Source organism: Sapajus apella, unplaced genomic scaffold (assembly GCF_009761245.1).
Source record: "Sapajus apella isolate SASKATOON/1434 unplaced genomic scaffold, GSC_monkey_1.0 scaffold2, whole genome shotgun sequence".
In the NCBI taxonomy this organism is placed as follows: domain Eukaryota; kingdom Metazoa; phylum Chordata; class Mammalia; order Primates; family Cebidae; genus Sapajus; species Sapajus apella.
Genome location: NW_022436942.1, coordinates 79844812 through 79859189, shown reverse-complemented (window position 1 = coordinate 79859189; position 14378 = coordinate 79844812). Strand labels below are relative to the sequence as shown.

General features: G+C 52.5%; 1 protein-coding gene across 13 annotated transcripts in view; it reads left to right on the top strand.

Moving 5' to 3' along the window:
- Positions 1–2352: 2352 nt before the first annotated feature.
- Positions 2353–14378, top strand: part of KDM2B (lysine demethylase 2B) — a 165418-nt gene continuing 153392 nt past the window's right edge. For 2 of the 13 annotated variants that reach the window (XM_032242254.1, XM_032242217.1), the window contains exons 1-4: positions 2353–4989; positions 6818–6962; positions 9919–9997; positions 11202–11248. In XM_032242254.1, coding sequence (XP_032098145.1) covers positions 4864–4989; positions 6818–6962; positions 9919–9997; positions 11202–11248 — 397 coding nt within the window. In that variant the 5' untranslated portion in view covers positions 2353–4863. Of the gene's footprint in view, positions 4990–5010; positions 6152–6817; positions 6963–9918; positions 9998–11201; positions 11249–14378 lie in introns of those variants that run through there. The other 11 variants (XM_032242225.1, XM_032242233.1, XM_032242250.1 and 8 more) reach the window with 11 other exon arrangements.

Sequence of the window (14378 nt, the reverse complement as noted above, 5' to 3'; positions counted from 1 at the left end):
AACTCCTGACCTCAGGTGATACACCTGCCTTAGCCTCCCAAAGTGCTGGAATTACAGACGTGACCCAAGGTGCTCCGCCAATGATTGTGTATCTGCACCATTTGTTGCTGTCCCTTCTAGCCCCTTCAAATGTAGGTACTGGGGTTAAGGAGCTGAATTTTTTTTTTTAAAGATGGGGTTTCACCATGTTGGTCAGGCTGGTCTTGAACTTCCGACCTCAGGTGATCCACCCACCTTGGCCTCCAAAGTGCTTGGATTACAGGCGTGAGCCACCACACCCGGCAAGGAGCTGAATTTTACATTTTATTTTAATTAAATTGAAGTAGCTGTATGTAGCTAGTGTATCCCATCAGCCAGCGCGGCCTTAGAGGGCTTTCTAGAATTTGTTTTAACTCACTACCAGGCTACGTATACCTAAAGGGCTGATTCGATGCAAGCTCCCCCTAATCAACCTTCCACAGACATTTGTGGAATGAGTGAAGGGTCCATGGGGAAAGGGGGCCAAGGACATCAGCAGAGGTTTCCCGGAAGAGGCCATCTGGTTCCAGTGTGAATGCTTGCAGTGTTAGCTCTTCAACCAGTCTCTCTGAGTGCCTGCCAAGAGCATGGCACTGCGTAGACTCCTGGGGATACCAGTTGGATATGAGGTTGTCCCACCTGCTCAGATTTTACAAATAGACTTCTCAAGGACAAATAATTGGTGATAGGGTAGGAATCTGACCCGTGGATGAGCACTTTCAGATACATATCCTACTGACAGTCAAGCACAAAGCGCAATCCCAGATAGCTCTGTTCAAAATAGAAAAAGCCAGGCCGGGTGCAGTGGCTCAAGCCTGTAATCCCAGCACTGTGGGAGGCCGAGGCGGGTGGATCATGAGGTCAAGAGATCGAGACCATCCTGGTTAACATGGTGAAACCCCGTCTCTACTAAAAATACAAAAAATTAGCTGGGCATGGTGGCGTGTGCCTGTAATCCCAGCTACTCAGGAGGCTGAGGCAGGAGAATTGCCTGAACGCGGGAGGCGGAGGTTGCGGTGAGCCGAGATCGCGCCATTGCACTCCAGGCCTGGGTAACAAGAGGGAAACTCCGTCTCAAAAAAAAAAAAAAAAGAAAAAGCCTGGGGCCAGGTGCGTTGGCTCAAACCTGTAATCCCAGCACAGCACTGTAATCCCAGCACAGCACTTTAGGAGGCCGAGGTGGGTGGATCACCTAAGGTCAGGAGTTCGAGACCAGCCTGACTAACATGGTGAAACCAGATTCTCTACTAAAAATACAAAGTTAGCGGGGCGTGGTGGCGAATGCCTGTAATCCCAGCTGCTCGGGAGGCTGAGGCAGGAGAAGCGCTTGAACCTGGGAGGCAGAGGTTGCAGTGAGCCAAGATCATGCCATTGCACTCCAGCATGCGCAACAAGAGCAAAACTCCGTCTCAAAAACAAAAAACAAACAAACAAAAAAAAAGAGAAAAAAATTGAATACCATCTAAAAGTTAGGGACCTAATTAAATCATTCTTGCACCATTTATCTACCCAGTGAAATGCTATGAAATCATTAAAAAGAAGTCCAGGCGAAGCGGCTCATGCCTGTAATCCAAACACTTTGGGAGGCTGAGGCGGGTGGATCTCCTGAGCTCAGGAGTTTGCGACCAGCCTGACCAACAAGGTGAAACACCGTCTCCTAAAAAATCAAACAAAAAAAACCCCCAAAAAACCTATATATGCTGATGTAGAATGATTTCATATCCTTAAATTAAAACAAAACAGGGCCAGGCGTGATAGCTTATGCTTGTAATTCCAGCACTTTGGGAGGCCCAGGCGGGAGGATCACTTGAGCTTAGGAGTTGGAGACCAGCCTGGGCAACATGGCAAAACCCTGTCTCTACCAAAAATATAAAAATTAGCTGGGCCAGTGGTGCACTCCTGTAGACTCAGCTCAGCTACTTGGGAGGCTAAGCTGGAAGCACTGGTTGAGCCCAGGGGGAGGCTGCAGTGAGCCTAGATTGTGTCACTGCACTCCAGCCTGGGCAACGGAGCAAAACCCTGTTTCTTTCTTTTCTTTTCTTTTCTTTTTTTGAGATGAAGTCTCGCTCTGTCGCCCAGCTTGGAGTGCAATGGCGAGATCTCCGATCACTGCAACCTCCGCCTCGTGGATTCAAGCAATTCTCCTGCCTCAGCCTCCCCGAGTAGCTGGGATTACAGGCATGCACAACCAAGCCCAGCTAATTTTTTGTATTTAGTAAAGACGGGGTTTCACCATAATGACCAAGCTAGTTTTGAACTCCTGACCTCAAGTGACCCGCCTGCCTCGGCCTCCCAGAGTGCTAGGATTACAGGTGTGAGCCACTGTGTCCATCACAAGACCCTGTTTCAAAAAAAAAAAAAAAAAAAAAAAAAAATTCAGGAGCTATGATAATCGTATATGAATAGAAGAACTATGAATATGAGAACAACTTCAATTCCTTAACAGGATTCTGGTTTCTGAGAGCTCCATTCAGAGTCTGCCTTTCCTTGAGAAGCAGGTCCCTCATCCTTCCCAGTCCTGGGTATGTCCCAATGGGAACTGCATCTTCTTTTCTGTATCCTCTCTGTCTTTGGGCACAGGGTTGCTCAATCAACCTTTGATGAATGAAGAATGGATGGGGGTACCTCAGGCAGGATCTGACTGGGCCTTTTGTAAGATTGAGCAGGAGGGTCCAGGAAATTACTATTATTACGTTTCCAATACAACTGGCCTGGTGTTTTCCTGCAAGAGAAAGTATATCTCTGGGATAAGCACCTTCACCTTCTCTCTTCCCTCACCTACTCTCCACTTCTTTGGGACAATTAGCCAACACTGGGAGGGAGCTCCAGGGTCTCAGCCCTTCCCCCTTTGGTCCAAAATAACCTCCTCCTCTACTTTGAGCAAATGCTTGGAATTCTTTCAACTGGAGGACAAAGCCTTTCATCTGCCAATTACTGATAAAGAGAAAATGCAAATATGGGGGGGGAAGGTGATTCATCAAGGGCCCAACATTTACTGAGTGGCCACTTAGGACCCGGTGGCAGGGCAGGCATTCTGGGGGAGGCCAAGGGGAACAAACTCCCGGCTGGCCCATTCTTCTGTCGCGTTTGTGGTTTCCTCGAGGTTTGTAAAGGGAGGGGATTAAATTAGGTGACTACCCAGCCCCTTCCCACTCTGACAAACCAGGAGCTCCTCATGAGGTGATATATGGACTTAACCGTTTTTACACTAAGGTGGTTACCGTCGGACCTTTTCCTGACTCCAGCTTTTGGGGCCACCACAAGGCCACCTGGGGAGAAAAAAGGGCCTCAGGGAGAAAAATTAATTAGATCAAGCATTCTATTTTTTTTTTCCTTTATTTCACTTAATTCACTTTGCATCACTCTCCAAGCTCATGCACTCTGCTTTGAACATGTTTATTTCATTATAGGGCAGTAGTGAGACTGGTAAGTTACTAAAAAAAAAAACAAACAAAAAAAACCCAACACCTGATGGCCAAGCCAGGCTCCAGTGTGAGCCCTGGCAGGGGCACATATGAGCTATGTGATCCTGGGTGAGTGGCTTTGCTTTTTCTAGTCCTAATTTCCTTCTTTGCAAAATAGGAACGAACCAGACTATCTCTTAAAGGGTTCCTGTGAGAAAGACAGGAGCAAATAAAATGGTCCACGAGCTGAAGGCAGAACTCGTAGCAGTCAAACTAAGGGTTACTGATTGGACGCCGCAGAGCCAATGTGGGCGATTTCAGTTTGGAAACAAATTTTGATGTTTCCCAGCCTCATCCTTGCTAAAAGATTTTTATAGCTAGTGAACATGAATGAAAACAAACTTCAAAGAGTAGCCTTTGGGGGTGGGTGAGAAAGACTACAGAAAGATAGGACTGGAAACTTCTAAGGTGAGTGAGGGGGAAGCTCTCTTAGGGTGACCAATACGATGCTGATAGTGACATCCTACGTCAGGCGGGGAAGTCCCTTCCCCCCACCCCCCACATGTCTATCTGATAGCTTGGGGACCGTATGGGGGAAGAGCAATCAATCATTCAGAGTCATAATTTCTCTGAGCCTCAGTTGCCCCATCCGCAAAATGACCTGCTCCAACTATCCCACAGTGTTAATGGCAGAAATAAAATGCCAGGCTCAAAGCCTGCTCTCTACAAAGTCCCTTTATACTCGCCCTCTTGCCATGTCATTTTATCATCATCTGTTACCCCCAAGAGCAGGCCTAGCAAGGCACCGCAGCTGGGGCTGGAGGAATGTTTAGGGCCAGATTTCTCAAGCCTAGTCGACCTGAACTGTTGCTCATGATGGGAGCACATCCCAGGACCAGTGCTGGGGTCGTCACAAACACTAGTAAGTGGACAGGAACCTAATGAAACCCCTGTATGTACGGAGGTTGCCGATACCTCTGCTAAGAAGCCCTGTATGATTCATCAAGGGGCACCAGAGTCCCCCTCACCCATCCCAGAGCCCCATGCACCTTTCCACCGACTCTTCTATAAACCGCCAGCAAGGTCTTACCCTTCGCTCCTGTGCGGGCTGCGTTAGGAGGCGCCAGATCCGATTCTTTCCGTCTTTCGCTCCTGAGTATCTATCTGCTCCCCTGGCCGAGCGCAAGAGCCTTTAAAAAACGTCCAACTTCTGTTTCAAGGCTGGTCGCCTCGTAAAGAACTCCACAGAGGCGGGCAGAATGAATGAATGAAAGGCCACGTCTTCCGGTCAGCTGCGGTCTGCAAAGGCTCTGGTCTGGCTGTATTTCCTGTACGTGTGTGTGTCCGTATCTTTGAGTGCCGGGAGTTTAAAAGTTAGGCAATCCTTAGAGGTGTGGAGCTGAGCTAATTTCCTTCTGAGTACCCCAAATGCCTCCTCCATATGGCAGGTCTGCAAATGGGGGGATCTGCAGAGGATCACCCCCCACGAAAAAGACATGCAGCAGCAAAACAAAAAAAGAAAAAAATTATATATACAAAATGCTTTGAATTTGAGTCGGCCACACAGGTAATGTGGGGGGAGGGGTGGATGAAATAAGAGGAAGAGGGGTAGCCCTGGGGCTTGGGGGCAGGGACGGAGGTGGGGGGTCGTTTTTGGGGGTGCCAGGCCCCGGGGGCTTTCACGCCAGCTTGTTCGGCTTGCATTTCCGCGCCTCCCGCTGAGGCCAGCCGTGCAAATCTGCACCTCCCTCCCCGCCCCCTCCTCCTTCCCTCCCTCCCTGCCCCGCCATCTCCGGGATGCGCCCGCCGCCTGCAACTCGGCCCTCCAAAAGTCAGCTCTGCACACAACTCCCGGGCGGCGGCGGCGGCGCCTGCGTGCAGAGGCGCACTCGTGACCCAACAACAAAACAGCGATGCCAGGGCGCTAACGGCGCCCGGTGCCTCCTGGGCTCCCTCCCGCCCCACACCTCCTCGGGCCGCCGCCCCCACTCCCCCACGTCCCGGCCGAGAGCCCCCCCAACTCGCCGCGCCGCGAGCTCCGAGCGCGATCGGCAACAATGTTTACGTTCCGGGGATTATGACGTCGACGCCTCCCCCCCCCACAACTGCTGAAAATGGTTTCCTAGGACTTTGCAAACGGATCTGCCTAAGTGTTGGTGCAAAACTTTGTAGATCTCGGCTCTGGCTTGCTTTATTTATTTATTTTTTGGTTTGTTTTCTTTGGTCTTCCCTCCTTCCTCCCTCGGCCAAAATGCAGGGGGCAGGAGTGTTGACAATTAATTGGTGAACTCTCCTAAAAAAATGGAGGCAGAGAAAGACTCTGGAAGAAGATTGGTGTGTAGCTTTTTTTTTTTTTTCCCCCAAATCTGTATCTGGCATATGATAGATCTTTTTTTTTTTGGTTGTTTCTCGCTGCCTTTTCTTTCCTTTTCTGTATTTTGCAAGAGGACCGGGAAAAAATAATAATAAATTGCATGCAAAAGGAAGCAAGCTGCTTACTCCAGTCCCTTTTGAGGCTTAGAGTCTCAGACACTTAAGTGGGGAGGTGGTATCGCGGAACGGCGTGGAGGCGGGCTGAGCAGGCTCGGGGTTCGCCCGGAATCTGGGGGGCTGCGGGGCCGGGCGCTGGGCGGTGGAGGGAGGAGGCAGGGGGATGCGGGGAGTGCTGGGGGAGTCTCCTTAGGAAGTGAGTGTGCGCGCGCGCTTGTGGGGAGATGAGGCAGCTGCTGGTGCGTTTTGGGGTCTCCGATCGGAGCTTTGTGGCGGGCCGTCTGCCTCTCCCCCTCCCAAGCCCCGATCCTCCTCCCCCCACCTCCTCTTCTTGCACTGGCGGGCGGACGGCGGGGGCGGCTGGGGTCTCAGCCCTTCCATTTCAGCTTTCCAGCTTCCCCGGTAGCTCGGGGGCGGCTCCAGCTTTAGAAATGCCGCCGGCCCCCGGTTCCGGCTTCCCGGCTCTGCCGCCGCGGCCGCCGGGGCTGCTGCTACCGCCGAGCCGGGCGCCGCAGCGGCTCCTCCTGGGGCCTACATTTGCCCCGCCAGCCCGTGTCCGGAGCCCCCTTCCCGGGTTACATAACCAGGCTCTCGGCCAAGTGGGCAAAGCCCAACACATTTCGGGGGCGGGGGACAGGGGAGGGCCCCCAGATGTCCCTTCAATGGCTTCCAGAGACACAGGAGGGGAGTGCCCGGTGTAGAGCGCAGCTGGACCCTCGGGGTGCGGGCCCCTCTCCTTGTCCTGCTTTTCAGCATCTTTGGCAGTTGCGCAAAGTTGCCTGGTTTGGAATGGTGGGGTGCAGGGGGCGCGCGGCTCCTGCACCTGTTAGTGCTGGGCCCAGCTTTAGAGGCGACCCTCAGCTCCCCCAATAATGTCCCGGGCTCTCTGGTTTGGGTCCTCGCAGCGCCCGATTGACCGCCAGCGATACGACGAGAACGAGGACTTGTCGGACGTGGAGGAGATCGTCAGCGTCCGCGGCTTCAACCTGGAGGAGAAGCTTCGCAGTCAGCTGTACCAGGGGGACTTCGTGCACGCCATGGAGGGCAAAGGTGAGGCGCCCCCTCCCCGGTCGCCCTCTGCGCCGCGGGCCGAGCGCACGTGGGGAGGGAGCTGCCGGTGGCTGGGTTCGTATTTCGCGCCCGCGTCCCCCATTCCAGGGGATCCGGTGACGAAACGAGGCCGAGCACTGGGGGGGTGGGGTGGGGTGGCGAGAGAGGAGGGCAGGCGGTAAGGGGGGCCGGGCATGGGCCTAGGCCCGGCCCGCGCCCACCACCAGCCCCAGGGTGGGCAGAGTCAGGGGGCCAGCGGACAGAAGGACCTGAGGATGGACTGGCGGACCGAGGGAGGGCGGGAACGTCGCGTCCTCCCCCTCCCCGAGCCGGTCGCGCTCCATGCGCTGCCAGGGGTGCCGTCCCCTGGCTGGAACTGGGTTCGGGGCGCCCCTCGGGCATCGGGTGAGGCCCCCCAGGCCTGAAATCCTCACAACCCCGCGCCCGCTCGGGGCCTGCCAGTGAGGAACTGGTGATGGGGGCGAGGTGGGTGTTTGGGGTGATGCCCCCTTAGGCCTGGGGTCTGCAGAGCCGCGTTTCCCCGTGGGCTCTGCCAGATTGCATCAGGGACCCCCTGCGCCGCGAAGCTGTTGACCTGAACCCCGACCTGGGCCCGAGCTGTCTAGCGCCACAGCCTTGACAGGTTGAAGCCGGGAGTTGGGGTCGGGGGTGACTTCCCTTCAGGCTTCTGGGGGAGATCCCTGTCCCCTCGCAGTTTGAAGTGAGGAAATGGGTCTCCTCCCAGGCCTGAGACTCGGAGAACTCTGTCCCTTGGGGGCCCACCCAATTTACAGCGGAATTTGGGGACGCCTCCAGGGTTTTGGAGACCTTCAGGGCCTGGATTTCTTTCTGGCTCTTCTACTACGGGAATGGTGGGGGTCACCCTCCAGATGTTAAGGTGACATCCTCGCTTGCCTCTGAGGCCTCCAGAGCTCTGGCCCTCCCAGCCTGCAGCCAGTGTGGCTCCTGGTTGAGGAATCAGCCTTGCCTGCCCGATTGGGGTTTGGAATATGCTCTACCTAGCCTTCCCAGGCCCTTGGCTCATTTTTCCCTCTTAGATCTTTGAATTTCCTTTAACTTACAAAGTTTCCATTTTATTCCCCCCCACCTCTTGGAAAACCCTTGCATCCCTCAGTGAGCTGATAACCGGAGTGCCTCCTTCCCTCCTCCAGGTTCTGGTTGAGTGCCTGTGGCTCTGAGGTTAGCCCTGAGAAGAGACTGTCCCAGCTTCGAAGTTTTGCAATTTGTCTTTTGTGCCCATCACCTCCCGGGGCGCTGGGCTCTGGTGGTGAGGAGTAGTTGTTGGGGGAGGGAAGAAGAAATTTCTCCCAGCCTGCCTGGTCCTAGAGCAGGGTGCTAGTCCAAGCTGATTTAAATTTTCTCTGCATAAATGGAATTTTAATTCTTCTCCTTTCTTCCTCCATTTTTACTGAGTTGAGCCTTTTGGTGGATCCTACCTGCAAACAATATGCAAACTCTTCCTAGTCATTTGGGAGGAATTCTCAGCCCAGGATTTCAGAGCTTTTTCTCAGGCTCATTTGAGGAAGTTGAAGCTGACCTTGGGGGATGGGTGCTTTGGGTGGGTGGGTCTGAGGGCCGGTATTCCAGCCTCAGAGAGCTAAAGTGTATCCTTAGATCTGCTGTCCCGGCTTCTTTTAAAGGGGAGGGCCCTGGGCTTTGCTCTTTAATTCAGATCTGGCCCCAAAACTTGAGGGAGGAGCTGAGAAACAGGAGCCCTTAGCCTGGATTCAAAATACATGCTTCTTAAACTTCTCTTCCTTTAAATCCTTAGGAATCCCCATTCACTGTGAGCCCCTGGGGATCTGAGCTGCTGAGGTCAGGGCTTTCCCGGCTTTGGGTTTTGTTCTGTCTCTCTTCGGAGGGGAGTTGTCTTGGCCTCCTCCTCCCTCAGGCTGCCCTGTGAACTGTTTCCCTGGGCTAGCAGCTTCAGTGGCCTGAGGCCGCTTCTGTCTCCCTTCTGACGGTGGGTCCGATCTGTCGGTCGGTCAGAGAGGCCTTCTTCCCTTGTGGATTACTTTAGTTACCTGAAGCTTTGGGGTACATGAAAATTTATCTCAAGCCCCATCACCTCCATATTCAGAGGTGTATGTTTGGGTCAGATTCACTGGATTCAGAATTGGGGAAGGAAGGAAATTAGTCAGCGGCCTCCTTCATCCTCCAGGACTTTGGGTAAGGATGTGGGGTCTGCACTGGAAAACCCCAGACATGGAGTGAACCTGGGGATTTTCCTTGGGTCCTTCTATGTTCCCCTTATGCAGGCTTCCCCCAGGAGCCTCCCTCCCTGTTATCCAGCTGAAGCAAGGACTGTGATGGCTGCAGCAGAATTTCACTCTTAAGACAACAAAGCTGTGCCCAGTTCCCTAGTTATTTTGGCACCAAATACACAGTTTCCAGGGAAACCGGCTTTTCCCCCCTCCCCTTCACTAGGCAGGATATTACAATAAGATTTTCACTGATGCTCAGCTACAATGCGGGCCCTCCTCCCAGCCTCCTCTCTGGGCCTTCAGATCCTCCCAGGTGGCATTCTTCAATTTTGCAGTCCCTTTACTTTCTGAGCGAGGCTTGGGATGCGTGTCTCTGTCTATCCCTCTTTCCCAGCCATGGCTGGGGCTCCTTTTGTGCGAGGCTCTTTGAGTCTTCCTCCTCAACCCTTGCTGGCCTTGGGCTGTTCATTGACAAGTTTGGACCGGTGGGGCATGCAGGGAATGACTGACTGAGTAGGCAGAGGAGCTGATCGTTGGCATGGCTTCTCTTGGGCTTTGCCTAATCCATTTCCCGATCATTTTCCAAGGAGCTTTTGTCGTACAGCTGGTGCCTGCATCTCCTGGACCCCCTGCCCCTTCGTCCATCAGTTTTCTTCCCGTAACCAACAGATCCCGGTTCATTTGCTCCTTCGTGACTTAACCAACTTGTTTTAATTCAAATATCCAAACAGATTTCAACTATGAGTACGTACAGAGAGAAGCTCTCAGGGTTCCCCTGATATTTCGAGAAAAGGATGGACTGGGAATTAAGTAAGTTGCTGAAACTAACCGCTCCTTCCCCCGTCTTCCTCCCTAACATACTTTATAGCTTGGGATGGATTTCTTCCACCCTCTTCCCACCTCTCATCACTGAGAAGGATCTTTTTCATGATCTGGGAACAGCATCTCCTTGTTCAAGGCCTGACAAAGGGGAAAAACTCTCCAAAGACTGGTCTTTTGCAGGGACTTTGGGCAGAGAGGACGTAGGGGAATTAAGCAGTGTTGACTTTTTTCCCTGACCCACCCCAGTTACACTCAGTGACCTCCTACAGTGAATTGTACCTCTCCTTCCCCTTGCCCCAGAGCAGGAAACTGAGGCAGAGCCTGAGCTGCAAAGAGACAAGTCGGCCTCTAAGCCCAGACCCAGAGCACTTAGATACACGTTTCTTACGCAGATTCCCACTGCATGTGTTTCCTGGAGTGCCAATGTCTCCCCTTTCTTTGCCTGCCCCTCAGCCTGCCCCTCCACCCCTCCACTCTGTCTGTTTTCATTCACTGAGATCTGTCAGAGCTCCAGGTGGGGGAGAGGTCCCTGAGGCAGGCTGGAAGAACAGGTTTCTGCCCCTTGGGCAGGGGTAGGGGAGGAGGCTTGGGGTGTCATCCCAGGCTGCCTCTCTCCAGCATCTGCTGCCAGACTTGCTCAAGAGTCGATTCCTGTGAGTAGGAATGAAACCTTGGGCATCATTGTTAATTAACAGTGAATCGTAGCCCATATTACCAAATCCCTGGAACTGCTACAATGTATGTCTTTTTTTCCCTCTGAACTTAAAGGGGTCTCTCCCACTTCCCATACAACTCCTTATGGAGAGTATTTTCTAGAGGGAGGAAGAGATGTAGAGAGGGTTACCCACCCTGAAAGAAAGCAGGTGTTTGAATCTCCAGCTCTGGCCCCTACCTTTGACCCCATACTTCAGGCTTCTTTGGAAAAATTGGATGGACAGTGGATGTCCCACCATCTGCAGAGGTTCAGGTTTGAGTTGCCTCTTGGGGTAGGCAAGGGCCTCAGTGCTTCTGGGATGACCCTCCCTGGAGGCATCAACGGGTCTTCCTCCCTCCCTCTGGATTTTCTCATTTTGAGTTCTCAAACTGAGGGCAAGGGGCCTCTTTTGGAAAAATGGTTTCCCTGGGCCAAGGGTAGAGTCTTGCTCTGCTGTCTGTGGCCTCTCACCACAGGTCTGTGCTCCTCTTTCCCCAGGATGCCTGACCCTGATTTCACAGTCCGAGACGTCAAACTCCTAGTGGGTAAGTCGCTTGCTGTGCGTGTGGCTCAGAGATGCTGAAGCAGGGAAGGGGAAAGAGGCGCTCACCACCTGCCCGTTTAGACTTTTAAAGGCCTCTCAAAGAGAAAGTTCCCACGGGAGGGGGCAGGAGCAGGTGTGAGCTGCAACCGTTTCATTCTGGAGAGCAGGTAGGATTGCAAAGTCAGAAGAAGCTGTATCAGAGGGCGTTGGCCAGTTCACGGTTTTATGAGGCCCATTTGGACCCTGCCTCCAGCCTGGGTGTCAGCAACACAATCTTAGATCTCTCCTCTGTGTTTGTTTGTGGGTTGCCTGGTAAATACTGGGTGCTCTGTGATCCCTCATAGACTTTCAGGCTTTCGAGGGGAGTGGCCATTCCTCTTGGTTCCTCAGGGTTCTAGACAGGCCTGGGGCAGGGCTCGGAACTGTGAGCTCGGCAAATGCACACGAGCTCCTTGAGCACCTGCAGGTGGCTGATGATGTAGTGCTCTGGACGCTCGGCCAGGTAGTAGGTGGCATTTCAGATCTTACAGGCTGTCGTTCGGACAATCTATTCTTTCCAGAAAAACACACTTTGGGTACATGGTCAGAGTTGCAAGTGGATGGATAAGTTCTCTGCCCGCTTGATGGGTGCAAGAGGCAATCAAGAAGTAAACAGTGGATCAGGTGCGGTGGTTCACACCTGTAATCCCAGCACTTTAGGAGGCCGAGGCGGGCGGATCACGAGGTCAGGAGTTCAAGGCTAGCTTGAGCAATATGCTGAAACCCTGTCTTTACTAAAAATGCAAAAAATTAGGCGGGCATGGTGGCACATGCCTGTAGTCCCAGCTACTCAGGAGGCTGGGGCAGGAGAATCGCTTGAACCTGGGAGGCGGAGGTTGCAGTGAGCTGAGGTCGTGTCACTGTACTCCAGCCTGGTGACAGAGCAAGACTTGGTCTAAAAAAAAAAAAAAAAAAAAAAAAGGAAAGAAAAAAGGAAGTAAACAGTGGGCTGAGGGGCAGTGACTCATGCCTGTGGGCAGATCACTTGAGCCAGGAATTTGAGACCAGACAATAATAAGTGTTAGCAAGGATATAGGGAAACCGGACCCCCACACACTGCTTGTGGGAGTATAAAATGGCACAGCTGCTTTGGTAAACAGTCTGGCAGTTCCTCAGCAAGTTAAACACAGTTACCACGTGATCCAGCAATTCCACTCCTAAGGACATACCCAAGATAAGTGAAAATGTATGTTCGACACGAACCTGTATGTGCTAGCAGGACGTGGTGGCAGGTGCCTGTAATCCCAGCTACTCGGGAAGCTGAGGCGGAACTGCTTGAACCCGGGCGGTAGAGGTTGCAGTGAGCTGAGACTGTGCCACTGCACTCCAGCCTGAGTAACAGAGCAAGACTCTGGCTCAAAAAAAATTAAAAAAATTTAGCCGGGTATGGTGGTGTGTGCCTGTAGTCCCAGCTACTCAGGAGGCTGAGGCAGGAGAATCACTTGAACCCGGGAGGTGGAAGTTGCAGTTAGCCAGGCCAGTGAGCCAGTGCACTCCAGCCTGGGTGACAAAGCGAGACTCTTGTCTTTAAAAAAAAAAAGGAATATTTCAGAATTTAGTGGGGATGGTTATACAGCCGTCCCCTACATTGAATATACTACTAAAACCAATGACTTGCACCTTTTTTTTGGTGGGTGGGGGACAAGTTTCACTCCATCACCCAGGCTGGAGTGCAGTAGCGTGATCTCAGTTCATCACAACCTCTGCCTCCCAGGTTCAAGTGATTCTCCTGCCTCAGCCTCCTGAATAGCTGGGGCTACAGGCACACACCACCCAAATGGCTGGTATCACAGGAATGTGCCACCACACCTGGTGAATTTCGCATTTTTAGTAGAGAGGAAGTTTCACCATATTGGCCAGGGTGGTCTTGAACTCCTGACCTCAAGTGATCCGTCTGCCTCAGCCTCCCAAAAGTGCTGGAATTACAAGTGTGAGCCACTGCACCTGGACAACTTGTACATTTTTAAATGGTTAAGTGGCAAATTTTATAGTATGCAAATATTACCTCAATTTTTTAAATGTGACCACATGTGGTGGTTCAAGACCAGCCTGGGCAACATAGCAAGACCCCATCTCTACAAAAATAAGTAAATAATGCAGGCTGGGCGTGGTGGCTCACACCTGTAGTCCTAGCACTTTGGGAAGCCGAAGTGGGAGGATCGCTTGAGGCCAGGAGTTCAAGACCAGCCTGGGCAACGTGGCAAAACCTTGTCTCTACAACAGACGCAAAAATGGTCAGGTGCAGTGGCTCACGCCTATAATCCCAGCACTTTTGGGAGGCCGAGGTGGGTGGATCACCTGAGGTCAGGAGTTTGAGACCAGCCTGGCCAACATGGTGAAACCCCATCTCTACTAAAAATACAAAATATTAGCCAGGCATGATGCTGGGCCCCTGTAATCCCAGCTACTCAGGAGGCTGAGGCAGGAGAATTGCTTGAATCCGGGAGGTGGAGGTTGCAGTGAGCAGAGATCAGACATTACACTCCAGCCTGGGCGACAAGAGCAAAACTCGGCCTCAAAAAACATAAAAACAAAAACACAAAAATTAGCTGGGCTTGTGGCAGGTGTCCATAGTCCCAGCTACCTGGTAGCTTAGGTGGGAGATCACTGGAGCCTAGGAGTTTGAGGCTGTCGTGAGCCAGGATCACGCCACTGCTCTCCACCACACTCTGTCAGGGCAGCAGAGCGAGATCTTGTCTCAAATAAAAGAAAAAAAAAAGAAAAGAGGGCAGTAGAGGTGGCCGACACCTGTAATCCCAGCACTTTGGGAGGCTGAGGTGGGCAGATCACGAGGTCAAGAGATCGAGACCATCCTGGCCAACATGGTGAAACCCGTCTCTACTAAAAATACAAAAATTAGCTGGGTGTGTTAGCGAATGCCTGTAGTCCCAGCTACTCAGGAGGCTGATGCAGGAGAATGGCTTGAACCCCGGAGGCAGAGGTTGCAGTGAGACAAGACTGTGCCACTGCACTCCAGACAGACTGCCTGTCTAAAAAAATAAAGAAAGAAAGAAGAAATAAGCATGCTTGAACCCGGGAGGCGGAGGTTGCAGTGAGCCGAGGTCATGCCACGGCACTCCAGCCTGGCGACA